Below are 15,730 nucleotides of genomic sequence, written 5' to 3'. Positions count from 1 at the left end.
CCAGGCGGATCCGATTCGGGGCCGGCGCGCCTACCCGAGCCCAGGAAACAGCACTTTAGCGGTCTCGGCTACCTGGAGTCTCTGTGAATAACACGTTTCGCCAGTGACGAAGTTGCCAGTTCACAGGGAAACGGCAGAACTGATGGCGAGGTACAGGATGTTGTGTCAAGCGGGGTACTCAGACACGACGTCTGCGTTTTAGGGTCATTTGCCGTAACCTGTTCATCCCAATCTGTTCGGACACAGCGGCTTCAGTTATCCTTTTGAGATCGTCTTGCAGTGCTCTAACGGTATTCTTACGACGCCGCAACGCAGAGATGTCCAGATACCGGTCTTTACGTGGGGTTGTATCGTGTCAGCACCCTTGTCCAACTCATCTTGTGTTCTGACCTGTCTCCCTGCCATGCGCACAACCTAAGGATGACACACGGAGAGGCATTGCCATTTGCAGCAGCACGACCGAAAGTCCATCCTTCTTGGATCAAACAGACGGCTTTGCAGCTTGCATTGCATTGGGATGTCGCATTGCAAGTGCTTCGTCGAATACAAGTCCCCAAATAACTGCCGTCTTTGTACCTCAGTAGCGGACACTGGGACACCGGTACTCACTTCCTTCTGAGGGATCACCTGATACAGTAATGTATAACGCAGCAGGTAGATAGCGAATGATTTTAATTCTACATCTACATCTACATCCATACTCCGCAAGCCACCTGACGGTGTGTGGCGGAGGGTACCTTGAGTACCTCTATCGGTTCTCCTTTCTATTCCAGTCTCGTATTGTTCGTGGAAAGAAGGATTGTCGGTATGCCTCTGAGTGGGCTCTAATCTCTCTGATTTTATCCTCATTTCGCGAGATATACGTAAGAGGGAGCAATATACTGCTCGACTCTTCGGTGAAGGTATGTTCTCGAAACTTCAACAAAAGCCCGTACCGAGCTACTGAGCGTCTCTCCTGCAGAGTCTTCCACTGGAGTTTATCTCTCATCTCCGTGACGCTTTCGCGATTACTAAATGATCTTGTAACGAAGCGCGCTGCTCTCCGTTGGATCTTCTCTATGTCTTCTATCAACCCTATCTGGTACGGATCCCACACTGCTGAGCAGTATTCAAGCAGTGGGCGAACAAGCGTACTGTAACCTACTTCCTTTGTTTTCGGATTGCATTTCCTTAGGATTCTTCCAATGAATCTCAGTCTGGCATCTGATTTACCGACGATCAACTTAATATGATCATTCCATTTTAAATCACTCCTAATGCGTGCTCCCAGATAATTTATGGAATTAACTGCTTCCAGTTGCTGACCTGCTATATTGTAGCTAAATGATAAGGGATCTTTCTTTCTATGTATTCGCAGCACATTACACTTCTCTACATTGAGATTCGATTGCCATTCCCTTCACCATGTGTCAATTCGCTGCAGATCCTCCCGCATTTCAGTACAATTTTCCATTGATACAACCTCTCGATATACCACAGCATCATCCGCAAAAAGCCTCAGTGAACTTCCGATGTCATCCAGTAGGTCATTTATGTATATTGTGAATAGCAACGGTCCTACGACACTCACCTGCGGCACACCTGAAATCACTCTTACTTCGGAACTCTCCATTGAGAATGACATGCAGCGTTCTGTTATCTAGGAACTCTTCAATCCAATCACACAATTGGTCTGATAGTCCATATGCTCTTACTTTGTTCATTAAACGACTGTGGGGAAGTGTATCGAACGCCTTGCGGAAGTCGAGAAACACGGCATCTACCTGGGAACCCGTGTCTATGGCCCCCTGAGTCTCGTGGACGAATAGCGCGAGCTGGGTTTCACTCGACCGTCTTTTTCGAAAGCCATGCTGATTCCTACAGAGTAGATTTCTAGTTTGCAGAAAAGTCAGTATACTCGAACATAATACGTGTTCCAAAATTCTACAACTGATCGACGTTAGAGATATAGGTCTATAGTTTTGCACATCTGTTCGACGTCCCTTCTTGAAAACGGGGATGACCTGTGCCCTTTTCCAATCCTTTGGAACGCTACGCTCTTCTAGAGACCTACGGTACTCCGCTGCAAGAAGGGCGGCAAGTTCCTTCGCGTACTCTGTGTAAAATCGAACTGGTATCCCATCCCATCAGAATTGACATTGCAAGCGAAGATCTCGAGTCATGGAAAAAGACCACAGCTACCACCGGCACGAAAAGAGATTTAACAGACCGGACATTGCCACACGTGTTCCCATAATTCTTTTGGACAGTGTATAAAAAGCAGAGTTTAAGAACTGTGTGTATCGCGTTAGCCATAAACATTGAAGCCAAAATATGAAAGATTTTAAAAACGTCGCCCTGGGCCGGCGGCGAAAAGTCAAATTCGTAGTGGAGCCGGTCAAGAGACTGGGATTATTACCTTCGGCGAAGATAAGTAGGTGTGCTAAGAGAGAACTCCACTAACGCAAATGTTGTAGTACATATTGCGGTGGCCGTGAATACACGATCACATACGCTCCAGGAAGCTGGCGGCACAGTGGACTGAAGCTCCGCTATGGGACGTCGACAGCTTTGCGAGAACAATAAATAAGAATGGAGTAAAACGTGTAATCATAATATACTTGCAGGCTGTGGTGCTCCACAGCTCTTACATCTTTTGAGAAATGTCATACTACCGTCTTGAGCTGCTGGTAAAATATATTTATACAACCAGTTTCAGTCGTCTGACCACCACCAGGTTCATAAAAGTATTCACAGCATCATGTTACGCAAAATATAAAATCGTTATCGTAATATTAATTACGACGTCAAATTCGCATTAATTGTACAGAACTGAAATACAGTACACAATACCGAACAAAAACAAACATGGCCGAAATCAAATCAAATGGTTCAAATGTCTCTGAACACTATGGGACTTAACATCTGAGGTCATCAGCCCCATAGAACTTAGAACTACTTAAACCTAACTAACCTAAGGAGATCACACGCATGCGTGCCCGAGGCAGGATTCGAAGCAGCGACCGTGGCAGCAGCGCGGCTCCCGACTGAAGCGCCTAGAACCGCTGGGCCACAACGGCCGGCTGAACGAAATCGCTCTGTGCTATACGCAAAAGCTGGCGTCCGCCAAATGCTAAAATATAACCTGTAACTACAGCAGGCAATCTCGGGCAGCTCCCGGTAGACCGAAAAACTCATTATAACTTGTTGCTGTGAATACTTTTATGAACCTGGTAAGGTCAGACGGCTGAAATTGGTTGTTTAAATAAAGCGTCTTTCCAGCAACTCAAGGCGGTGATATGACATTTTTCAAATGTAGTGGTACGTAAATTAAGTGCAAATGGAAATAATTTAAAACTGGTGATATGAGTAAAACAGACATAAAAATCTCTAAAGAAGGAATTAACTTTCTTACGCTTGGCGTCATCTGTTAGCATCAAGATTAAATACGATATGTGTGCAAAACGTACATAGACATTACAGTTCCCATACAAAATAGACGTAAATTGTATACAAAATTTTCACAAATCGAATGTAAAATATAAAAGATAGAAATTAATTAACATCTTGATGAGGGGAGGTATGCCAGTACTCAACTACACTCTTTGAAAAATTGGCATCACTGAATCATAAAAAGTCTGATTCTTGATAACCACTTGGTCTTCTCGAGTTATAGCTTTAGCTACTTTAAAGTGTCTCTTGGGTGCACGATGCATAATTTGGAGCGATTCTAATGCAGGCTAGCTCTTAAATTCTCGGCGAACGAGGAATTATTTCTGACTGCACCTGCATTACTCGCACCTTCACTGTGGATTTCCTATATTGTTGACAGTTTTTTAGTACCTACTCGTGCCAGCTAGCAGCACAACCCGTGTGTGTTTTCATGTATTTTTCCCGTTTAAAAATGTTGAAAATTTCCGAGAAAGGCTCCAGCTATCATTGCAACGTAGAGTGTTTTTCTTACTGAAAAATATTAAAACTTCGTTTCCCACAAAAGTTTTAAGTTCAACAAATTATTATAGGTGTTCAGCTGTAGGTCTGGTAATCGGAGGGTGGTGCGTAATCCATTAAGTACGGAGAGGTTGGCGTAAATACACATTAACAACATTTTATGTTCGCACACGCCTGTGAACGAAGTAAAGAAATGACATCGAGGCGTACACAATACCTACGAAAAACAAACATGACCGAACTCGCTCAGTGATCTTCACACGAAGTTGGCGTCCAACAAATCATAAAATTAATTCTTTACGTACCGCAGGGCATTGTGGCCACCAAGAATCTCACAATGACACCCTCAGCGAGTCCTGTGACGATGCAGAACACGAAATTCACCAATTCTTCTCGCGCCACATCCAAAAACCACCTTTTGCGGAATACTGTGACTCGCCACACTTTTCAAAACAAAACGAGAAGAGCCAGAAACTACTGGTTTCCCCAAGAGCAAAGTTCGCTATCGCATCAGAAAAGTACAACTGGTGCGTTTATTTTGATTGCAAATTTATCGTGTTCTTTGCAACATTGACAGTGCTTCGAACTACAATTTTTTGTTTGTCTAGATCGCGTATTTATGCAGTCATATGACTGGTTTCATTAACAATCCTCTTCAGATCTAGAACAGGCAAAAAAAGTATTATTCATAAAAAGTTTTACCTAGTCACAATTGCTACTATTTCAAAAGAAAAGACATGACAGACAACATACCAAACAATCGTTTTTACCTTGTGTAAGCCGTCAGATAATGTAGAATCAAGTACTGGGCCATAAAAACAATTACGTATTTTTTCCTTTATTGTATTTCGATTCCCCTCCCAGAGGAGGGGCGGCCTGCCAGCAGCGTAATACGCCGCTCTGCAGCTTACAGATAAAGTTAAGAAACGTAATGAGGAGATGTAACAATAAAAAGATGTGATACAACGTTGACTGTGTAAAACTGGTACAGGGCGAAAAAGTTGTGAAGAAAACATAAAAAACAAAGGGGTCAGTGATGCTGGTTAGACAGGCGTAATTAAAAAACACAGCGACATTCTGGTTTCTGTTGGCAACACTTTAAAAAGGGTTCGCACAACACTGAACACTCACGGAAAACACTGCGCTATAGAGTACGGAGGCATATGTGTATTGTGGGCGGATGGGGTGGGGGGGGGGGGGGCAAGTAGATGACGGGGGGGGGGGGGGAAGGAGGGGAAGAGACCACAAGAAAAATAATTTTGGCAATTTAACTTAGGGTAGCTAGAGGATTCCGTAACATAATAATCAAATATGGGCAGAGTGCAAGAGTTGGAGAAAAATATCGAAAGAAATGCTTGCTTTAAGATAAATAGAGATGCTAGCTTAAAAGTGCAGGATGCGCTGTTATATTTGACCAAGAACCGCACCTGTGCAGTGTCCTCAATAGATAGCTAGTTAGATGTGTTCTGTGTAGTTGTGAGTGCATTATATCGGAGCCAAGTGAACCCGAAGTTAGGAAAAATGTTGCCGCTCGTATAGTGTCTGCTTCTGTAGCCAAGGGACCCAAAGTGTTTGCTGTTTCAAGAGTTACCGTATCGAAGATTTGGACTGCATACAAAATAAACAGACATCATCTGCTAAATCACAACGCGAATGAAAGAGTGTATTGAGCCATCGTGACGGTTATTGAAGAGGACTGTGACGAAAAATAAAGAGGACGAGAGCTGCAATAGTCACTGCAGAACTCAATGTCGCACTCGGAAACTGTGTCAGCACCAAAGAAACACGACGTGAGCACCATAAGAACGGAATTTCAGGAAAGCCGGAATTCAGTAACCACCCAGCAGTGATGCAAATGCCCGTAAAAGGAAAAAGCGCTGCCGAAGCAATAAAATGGCTCTGAGCACTATGAGACTTAACTTCTGCGGTCGTTAGTCCCGTTGAACTTAGAACTACGTAAACTTAACTAACCTAAGGACATCACACACATCCATGCCCGAGGCAGGATTCGAACCTGAGACCGTAGCGGTCGCGCTGTTCCAGACTGAAGCGCCTAGAACCGCTCTGCCACCACGGCCGGCGAAGCAATAAAACCTGGACTATGGAGCAATAAGTCTCAGAGGATACTAGTTCTCCGGCGATAACTGATCACTGAAATTATTCAAAGCCTGGTCGGACGACTGTCGTAAATGAGTAAACCAAAGCCAGTTGGTGTGTATCGCCCCAAGATTCAGGTCGTGGTGAGAGAAGGCAGTGGCTTCAGCAGTGACTGTTGGCTATGCGTTGCAGTGCTGCTGTGTCGACCCTCCTCAGCTGGTGATGCAGTTGCAACTGACTGCTACGTGACTGAACGGCTACTTAAATACACACTTGGAAGACTGATATTTCTCCGTGCTACCTCGATCGCATGATGTGCAGACGCAAGAAGTCCCGTGCACGTGGCGAGCGACAGGCGCGAGGCATGCGTAGCGAAAAGCGAAACTGGAATCTAATATCAAAAGGACTGAGCTGTTTCTGTCGGCCGCTACGGTGAGACAGTAGTCGACCAACACAGTATCTGCACTGGGGCTGCGGGCACTTCGGCCTGCTTATCATGAGTTTTTGTTGTGATAATTTAATGAGTGAATGCCGAGTCAGTTGATAATATCTTGGACTCATCCATACTTTGATGCGTTTTTCTTAGTCACCACTGTGCCTGTCCACTGTAAGGTCACTGCGAACTTCTGATAACGGCCGCAGGAGCCCAGTGCAATCGGTGTGCATGCGACAACCCTTGGGCCAGGGACAGTTTGTGTACCTCATAGAAGATTCATCTTAGTGTCACTATCCTACAGTACACAGCCAAAGGATGAATACTGCACACTTCCTGCTGCTTAGAGCAAGTGGTTTGTTTCTTTTAGGGTCTGGGACTTAACGAAGGTACCATTAGTTAATGGGCGGTTGCTCGGAAAACCCCAAGAAAAGTTTTTTACTATATTTTCACCATCACCAGCGGATCAAAACCCAGCCAAGTATTCCAATACGGTTATGCACACAAACTGGTTGACATTTTTACTATATATTTCTAAATTCCCGATGTCGAATAACTTTAAAAATTTTCTTCATATCTTTATCCGATTCCAAGATACAGAGTTTCAAATTTACCCTGCTTTTACCCGTAAAATCCGGTTCAAATGGCTCTGAGCACTATGGGACTTAACATCTGTGTTCATAAGTCCCCTAGAACTTAGAACTACTTAAACCTAACTAACCTAAGGACAACACACACATCCATGCCGCCCGCATCTCGTGGTCGTGCGGTAGCGTTCTCGCTTCCCACGCCCGGGTTCCCGGGTTCGATTCCCGGCGGGGTCAGGGATTTTCTCTGCCTCGTGATGGCTGGGTGTTGTGTGCTGTCCTTAGGTTAGTTAGGTTTAAGTAGTTCTAAGTTCTAGGGGACTTATGACCACAGCAGTTGAGTCCCATAGTCCTCAGAGCCATTTGAACCATTTGAACATCCATGCCCGCGGCACGATTCGAACCTGCGACCGTAGCGGTCACACCGTTCCAGACTGAAGCGCCTAGAACCGCACGGCCACACCGGCCGGCTGTAAAATCCGGTATGAAGCGAAATCTAAATAATACGCAATGGCTGAGAGTTGCTGAAATTATAAGGATAAATTCTCTATGCGTTTATCTAGAAGAGCCATTCCCAGTTTTCAAAAATCTTTATCCGTTATCGAGAAACACACTAAAAATTGGTTTTTCTTACAAAAACCCAGTCGTGGATTCGGAGACGTCTATGTGTCTATTCACAGCAAACGTCTGTAATTTTTACGATGTTTTCCTAAATCTCGATTTTGAACAACCTTTCAAACGTTCTTCATATCTTTATACGTTTCCAAGATACAGAGTTTCAATGTTACCCTCCTTGTGCTCATAAAACACACACGCAGATTCCGGTTGGAGGCGAAAACATAGTTTATAAACTGGCGCAGTACGAAGAAATATGCTGTAAAGTGTCTCCGTTATACTCTGGAGGCCCATTTTTTGTACATGCAAAGTTTCTTTCCGTGCGAAGTCCGGCCCGAGGTATTAAATGAGCTTTGCATTATTTTAGTTTCACGTAAGTTAAGTATCTAAATTTTTGTGACCAATACATTTCTTTTCATACGAGTTACATGCCCTGCTGCAGCAGAGAAAAGACGGGAACCGGTGGAAAAATGCTCCTATTGGAGCACTAAAAATGGGAATATGTTCCTGTTTATTTAAAAGACTCTGACTGGAAAGTAGGGTACCAGCAGTCTCATTCTATGTCCCTCACCACCTTTAAAAACTTCCGAAAAATTTTGGCATGCGAACATATTCGCGCTTATTTACACTGAGAGAGAGAGAAGACAGTGGTAGTGGCAAAGAGACTGAAAAGTAATAAATACTGGAGACAGTGGCTGTACTATAGAAAGAGAGAAAGAGACAATCGCGTTGCGAGAGAAAGAGAGGAACACAATGCCTGTGGAGCATAGTTGAGAGCGACAGAAGGAGAAATTGGCAGTGGGGTGGGGTGGGGGGAGGGGGAAGGAGGAATAAAGAGAAAGTGGAAGTGACTGAGAGCCATTGTTATGAGAGACGGAGGTCAGGCAGTGACAACGAGGAAAAGAGATAGTGACAGTGAGAAGAGACAGCTGTAGGAGGAAGGAAAATAATGAAATATTAGAAGTAAGTGAGAGCATGAGGGAGACAGTGACAGACAGTAGACTGTAGTAGTAGGACAGAACGAAGCAGACAGGAGACAATGACAGTTAGACACAAAGAGATACGCATTGGACTGAATGAGCGAGTGAGAAAGGACAACTGGGAGTGGATGGGTGTGAGCGACTTACGGTGATGGCCTAGTGTGTGTGAGTGAGTTACAGTTAGGGGAGCTTCTGGGAGTTTGAGGTGAGCTGAAAATTAAAAAAAAAAGTATGACTATGTTCGCATGACAAAGTTTTTGGTAAAAATTTTAAAGATACTGAGGAAAGTAAAATGAGGCACCTGTTACCCGACTTTTCAGTCAGAGTCTTTTAAATTTTTGCGCTCCGATAGTATTTTCCCACCGGCAATATAATGGTTAGGTAGTACGAGGGCTATTCAGAAAGCAAGCAATGATAGATCGCGAAATGGAAACTACAGTGAAAATCAAAACTGTTTTATTTCCAACAGTTAGCTACAACTTCCAGCTACTTATCTCCACAGTCGCCGATCCGACTTAGACGTTTGTCGTAGCGTTGCACCAACTTTCCAATGCCCTCGGTATAGAAGGCAGCCGCCAGTGCTTTCCGCCAAATCTCTACGCCGGCCTACAGCACGTTGCCTGTGCCAAAATGTTGTCTTCATAGCCAGAGGTTCATGTGAGCAGAGATGAAACTCAGAGGGAGACAATTACGGGCTGTAATCAAACATTGCCAATTGAAAACGACGAGGGAGCATCTTCATTGCCCCTGCAGAATGCGGCTGAGAATTGTCTTGAAGAAGAAAACGCACAACAGTTATGTAATGTTGGCTGCATAGCTTCAGGCGAAATTTCTCACGAGGCCCTCGTACTTGGTGGGTGACATTGTTCTAGGTATCTTTATGTGCTCCCTGTGTGCTCAGAACTAAAAAAAGACGATGTAATGGGATCGACGGACATACTAGAGATACTGCCCAACACAGCTGTGCAAAAACTTCGTCCGATTTTCAATGTGGTTTCCGTTTCGCGACCGATCGTTCCTTATTTCCGAATAACTCTGGTACAATCCAGCCTGTGCTCTGAAGCAGCAGCAAACGACGTACAGCAAACCGTCGCTAGATTTTGTGCTGCAGGTAGAGGACGTCGTAGGATATAGCAATTTCAGTCAGATTTAAATTTCGTAGTAGTATGAACTGAATAGAACTGGGGAGACCAGAAATTTTTTGTACAGCTTGATTAAAATAAGGGATCGGTTAATAGGGCACGTTCTGAGACATCAAAGTGTCACCAATTTAGTATCGGAGGGAAGTTTGGGGGAAAATACCGTAGAGTGAGACCTAGACGTGACTACAGTAAGCAGATTCAGAAAGATGTAGGTTGCTTTAGTTATCTGGAGACGAAGAGGCTCGCACAGGATAGAGTAGCACAGAGAGCTGCATCAAATCAGTGTTCGGACTGAAGACCATCATACCAACAATGAACCCATTTATCAGTATGATGTTTTGTCTCCTCCTACCAGGATGCATGAGCTCATGCAGTTGGGGAGCCTGAGGCATGTATCCTCTCCTGAGACAAGTTAGCCCACAACCGTTGTGACTGCAGCTTGTTGCAATGGGACAAAACTGACGTCCAATGTGGTCCGACAGATGTTCTACTGGGGACAGATCTGAGGATGTTGCTGGTCATGGGAGTACCTCGTCATGAAGCAGACTTTTTATAGAGAGAAGTGCAACTTCCTGTCAGATTAAAACTGTGTGCCGGACCGAAACTCGAACTCTGGACCTTTGCCTATCGCGGACAAGTGCTCTACCATCTGAGGTACCCAAGCACGACTCACGCCCCGTCCTCAATGCTTTACTTCCGCCAGTACCTCGTCTCCTACTTTCCAAACTTCACAGAAGCTCTCCTGCTCGCAATTGGAAAAGTAGAATACTTGAGTAGCTCAGATGTTATAGCATTTGCCAGCGAAAGGCAAAGGTCCCGAGTTCGAGTCTCGGTCCAGCACACAGTTTTAATCTGCCAGGAAGTTTCATATGAGCGCACACTCCGCTACAGAGTGAAAATCTCATTCTGTATAGAGAAAAGTGTTACGTATGGACAAGTATTGTCCTGTTGAAACATAGGTTATTCTCGAGTTAGAAGTAACACGTGAGGACGCAGTATGTCCGTGAAGTACTGCTGTGCCAGAGTTCACCCAGTCACCAACAGCGGCGACCTGAAGTAGTACCCGATGGCTCCTCACACCCTAACACTGCTGAGCCTCCACAAAACGTTGAAATAATAGGACCTCTTCCCAGGTCGCCGCCAATCTCGCCGACGATTGTGACTTGTGGTATGCAGAAGTGCGATTCAGCGTTGAACACAATACGACGCTGCTCATCAGCTGTCAATGCTTCATGGTGATGGAACCCTCCAAAGACACCCATTTGTATTGCGGTGTTAATGGCGTCCTACAAATAGGACAGTAATTCCCTAGTTCGGCTGCTGCTTGTCTCTAACCATTGGTGCTGGAGGACACAGAATTTTACATGACACAACATGGAGTCCAGTACTTGTTCTTGGTCGGCAGGTACAGATGTCAAGAGGTTAGGATGTGCTTAGTGCACAATATGGGGATCCTGGTTATCAGATGTGGTGACGAGTATGCCCACCATCCCCTTCCCATCTATTCCAACCTCGAGCCACTGTCATATTCGAATGCTCTATAAATCTGGATACTACACGACTCTACCAGTCAGAATGAGGCACCTTAAAGTGTGAGGTGCTGATAATGATGTCTCACAATTGCACGAGGAAGTGTCCTTCAGTGATCGCTCAACATCTGACGCTGTTCACACGTTTTATATGCTGCACATGGCCTGACAACAGCACCAGACACCAACAATACTAACGCATTTTGGGGACCGTTCTGCCTGTCACAGAGAGTTTGCAACTCTAATAATTTACGTACCTGCCGATGTGTATGAAGTTACATTGACATTATGCCACGTCTTCTGGGGTTTCAGTGTTTTTTGTGAGACAGTGGATATAAACTGAGCAGTAAGATTATGCACACGCCGATAGCATATATTTACAGAAAATTTACGATTGGTAACAACCATATTTCATGAGGGATGTTTCTCGCGTTTCGTTCCTATTCTAAAGAATGTATTACACTGAGATGACGAACGTCATGGGTTAGCTCCTAATATCGTGTGGATTTTCATTTTTCGAAGCTTAGTGCACCTTCTCGACGTGCCATAGACTCAACAAATTGTTGGAAGTCCCCTGCAAATACAGAACCATAGTGCCTCTATAGCTGTCCGTAATTACGGAAGTGTTACCGTGGCAGGATGTTATGCACGAACTGACCTCTCGGTTATGTCCAATAAATGTTCTATTAAGTTCATGTCGGGCGGTTCGTGGGGACAAATCGTTCGCACGAGTTGTCCAGAATGTTCTTCAAACCAGTCGCGAACAATTCTGGCCCAGCAACATGGGACATTGTCATCCATAAGAATTCCATCATTGTTTTGGAACACGAGTCGATGAACTGCTGCAAATGGTCTCCCAAGCAGCCGAACATAACAATTTACAGTGAATAATCGGTTCATTTGGAACAGAGCACCCAGTCCATCAATGTAAACACAGCTCAGTCCATTATGGAGCCACCACCAGCTTGCACAGTGCCTTGTTGACAACTTCGGTTCATGGCGTCGTGGAGTCCGCGCAACACTCGAACCCTACCATCAGCTCATACCAACTGAAATAGGGTCTCATCTGACCAGGTCACGGTTTTTCAGTCGTTTATGGTCCAACCGATATGGTCACGATCCCAGAAGAGGTCCTGCAGACGGTGTCGTGCTGTTGACAAAGGTGCTCGCATCTGTCGTCTGCTGCCATAGGACATTAACGCAAAATTTCACCGCACCGTGCTAACAGATACGTTCCTCGTACGTCCCAAAAAAAATGGTTCAAATGGCTCTGAGCACTATGGGACTCAACATCTGAGGTCATCAGTCCCCTAGAACTCAGAACTACTTAAACCTAACTAACCTAAGGACATCACACACATCCATGCCCGAGGTAGGATTCGAACCTGCGACCGTAGCGGTCGCGTGGTTCCAAACTGTAGCGCCTAGAACCGCTTGGCCACACCGGCCGGCCGTACGTCCCACATCGATGTCTGCGGTTATTTCACGAAATGTTGCTTGTCTGTCAGCACTGACGCCTCAACGCAAACGCTGCTGCTGTCGGTCGTTAAGTGAAGACTGTCCGCCGCTGCGTTGTCCGCAGTGAGAGGTATCGCCTGAAATTTAGTATTCCGGCGTATTCTTGACGCTGTGCATCACGGAATATTGAATTTCCTAACATTTTCAAAATAAAATGTCCCAATCGTCTATCTCCGTCTACAGTTCCGCATTTAAAAGTCTGTTAATTCCCCTCTTGAAGCCGTAACCACGTCGTAAACCTCTTCACACGAATCACCTGAGTACAAATGACAATCCCGCCAACGCACTGCTCATTTATACCTTGTGCAAGCGATTGAGCATATCGCTATCCTACGACTTTTGTAACCCCATTGTGTGTCTTTACTGTCTGTACTGCATCATCATGGACTGCTGACTTTTGGTTTGTCCAATCTGCCAATGTAGAGCTGTAAAGGATTAAGTTGGCTTCGGCTTTTGCTGGCCGCCTTATCTTAACTGCTATTTCGGCATGTACTGTACGTCGTTCTCCTTTTGCAGTCTTCTACAAGCTGACCTGACAGTTGCCACTATCCTGATCTCCATGGGGGCCGTGCTGGGCAAAGTGACGCCACTGCAGCTCGTGGTTATGGGGTTCATAGAGACTGCCATCTGCACGGCCAACGAACATCTGGGAGTCTCAGTGCTCAAGGTAAGCTGGGCCCAACAAAATGAGACACACACATCCTTAGCTGATGCAGTCTCCTTAAAATTCCTTTTCCCAGAATTCAGTATACTAGAAAAATCTATTTTGTAAGCCTATAAATTCTTATATCTTCCACTACGATCATTGTAATTAATATCACAATTGTTGTCATTATTATTATTATTGTTCCTCTTATCACTATTAGTGGCAGCAGAGCCAATATTAAATTTGTTAGTTCGCCATCAGCACAGTTTACTCATACTACCACTTAAGACATTCAAATCATTATAATACTAGTTGTCTTAATTATTTCTTAGTTAACTATGGTATAATAGATACTGTATGTGTGAAAGCCTGGTCTGATATAAGAGAGGGCATGATGGGACTAATCAGATAAAATAAATAAATATGGCTGATGTGAATTTTTCACAGAAGAAAGAATCGACTGGTAAGGAGCAGACCCCAGTGAACATCAATTTGGGCTGCAGAGAGGACATGTAAGGTACGTGGGGTATTCCAAAAGTAAGGTCCAATCAGTCGTGAAATAGAAACCACAGTGAAAATCCGATAAAGCTTTGCATAGGTGTGTTGGACAGTGACTCTAGCATGCCTGAGGATCGCGTCACGCATGTCTTTTCAGTTCTGAGTGCACAGTGAGCACGTAAAGATGCCTAGAAAACAGTGTCTCCCGCCAAGAATGAGGCCCAGGCATGGTATTACGCCTGATGTCATACAGCCCACATAACATACATGTAACGCGTTTCCTTTGGCATGACAATTCTTCGCTGAATTCTGCAGGGTGAAGATTCTCCTGCAGCGTTTTCCATGGGAAATGTTTGATCGCCCTCCATACAGCCTGGACTTTGCCCCCCACTGATTTTTATCTCTGCTCACAAGAACCACTGCCTATGAAGCCAGCTATTTCGCACAGACAACGAATTGCAAAGCAACATAGAGAACCGGTGAAAAGTGCAGGCGGCTGCCTTCTATGACCAAGGTATTGGGAATATCTCAGACGGAGCAGCGACTATGTAGAGACGTTGCTGGGAGGCGCGGCTAACTATTGTAAATAAACACCTTTCATTTTCACTGTGGTTTCCATTTCGCGACCGATCGCACCTTACTTTTGGAATATCCCTCATGATATTGAGTGTATGACATAAAAGATTTCTAGAAGAAAGGCAAACAGCAGTTAACAGCATTTGCAGATTTAGAGAAAGTCTTGAAAATGTTGACTCGAATACACTATTTGAAATTCTGATCGTAGCAGGGATAAAATACAAGAAGCGGATTGTTATCTACAGTTTTTACAGAATCCAGAAGTCGAAGGAAATGAAAGGGAAGCAGTAGCCCAGAAGAGAGTGAGACCGGTTTGTCAGCTATATCTTTGACCACTCTGTAAGGTAAACCAACAAGAAATATAAGAAGTTAAATTAGTTTCAGATATAAGAAATAAAAACATCTATTAACTGTGAGCCGGCCGCGGTGGCCGTGCGGTTCTGGCGCTGCAGTCCGGAACCGCGGGGCTGCTACGGTCGCAGGTTCGAATCCTGCTTCGGGCATGGGTGTGTGTGATGTCCTTAGGTTAGTTAGGTTTAAGTAGTTCTAAGTTCTAGGGGACTTATGACCTAAGATGTTGAGTCCCATAGTGCACAGAGCCATTTGAACCATTTTTTTATTAACTGTGACATAAAGTCATGTAAGAGGTGTGCACCCATTCTGAAACTTTGCAACGTTGAAACAGTTTGTTTGGCAATTTATTTGTTTAATGATGCATTTCAGTGTAATCATCATCAGATAATCTGAAAGAATAACACCACCTCAAACAGCACAGTGGAAACAGATTGGTAGTTGGAAAGTTATTGCATAAATACGAGGACTGTCCGGAAAATAAAGTCTGATCGGCAGCGGACTCGAAACCACAATGATAATCAAAAATGTTTTGTTCGCAAAAGTCCAGGCTGAGTTGTGGGTGCCCAAACATTTCCCATCGAACAACCTGCTACACTACTGGCCATTAAAATTGCTATACCAAGAAGAAATGTAGATAATAAACGGGTATTCATTGGACAAATATATTATACTAAAACTAACATGTGATTACATTTTCACGCAATTTGGGTGCATAGATCCTGAGAAATCAGTACCCAGAACAACCACCTCTGGCCGTAATAACGGCCTTGATACGCCTGGGCATTGAGTCAAACAGAGCTTGGATGGCGTGTACAGGTACAGCTG

At 44.6% G+C, this 15,730-nt stretch overlaps 1 protein-coding gene across 2 annotated transcripts in view; it reads left to right on the top strand.

Annotated features, from left to right (window-relative positions):
• The window catches only part of LOC126210243 (ammonium transporter Rh type B), a 255,900-nt gene that overhangs the window by 143,232 nt on the left and 96,938 nt on the right, over positions 1 to 15,730 (top strand). For both annotated transcript variants that reach the window (XM_049939432.1, XM_049939431.1), the window contains exon 4: positions 13,348 to 13,498. In XM_049939432.1, the coding sequence (XP_049795389.1) occupies positions 13,348 to 13,498 (151 nt within the window). The remainder of the gene's footprint in view (positions 1 to 13,347; positions 13,499 to 15,730) is intronic.

Source organism: Schistocerca nitens, chromosome 10 (genome assembly GCF_023898315.1).
Source record: "Schistocerca nitens isolate TAMUIC-IGC-003100 chromosome 10, iqSchNite1.1, whole genome shotgun sequence".
Classification (NCBI taxonomy): Eukaryota; Metazoa; Arthropoda; class Insecta; order Orthoptera; family Acrididae; genus Schistocerca; species Schistocerca nitens.
This window is presented reverse-complemented; position numbering and strand designations above follow the sequence as displayed.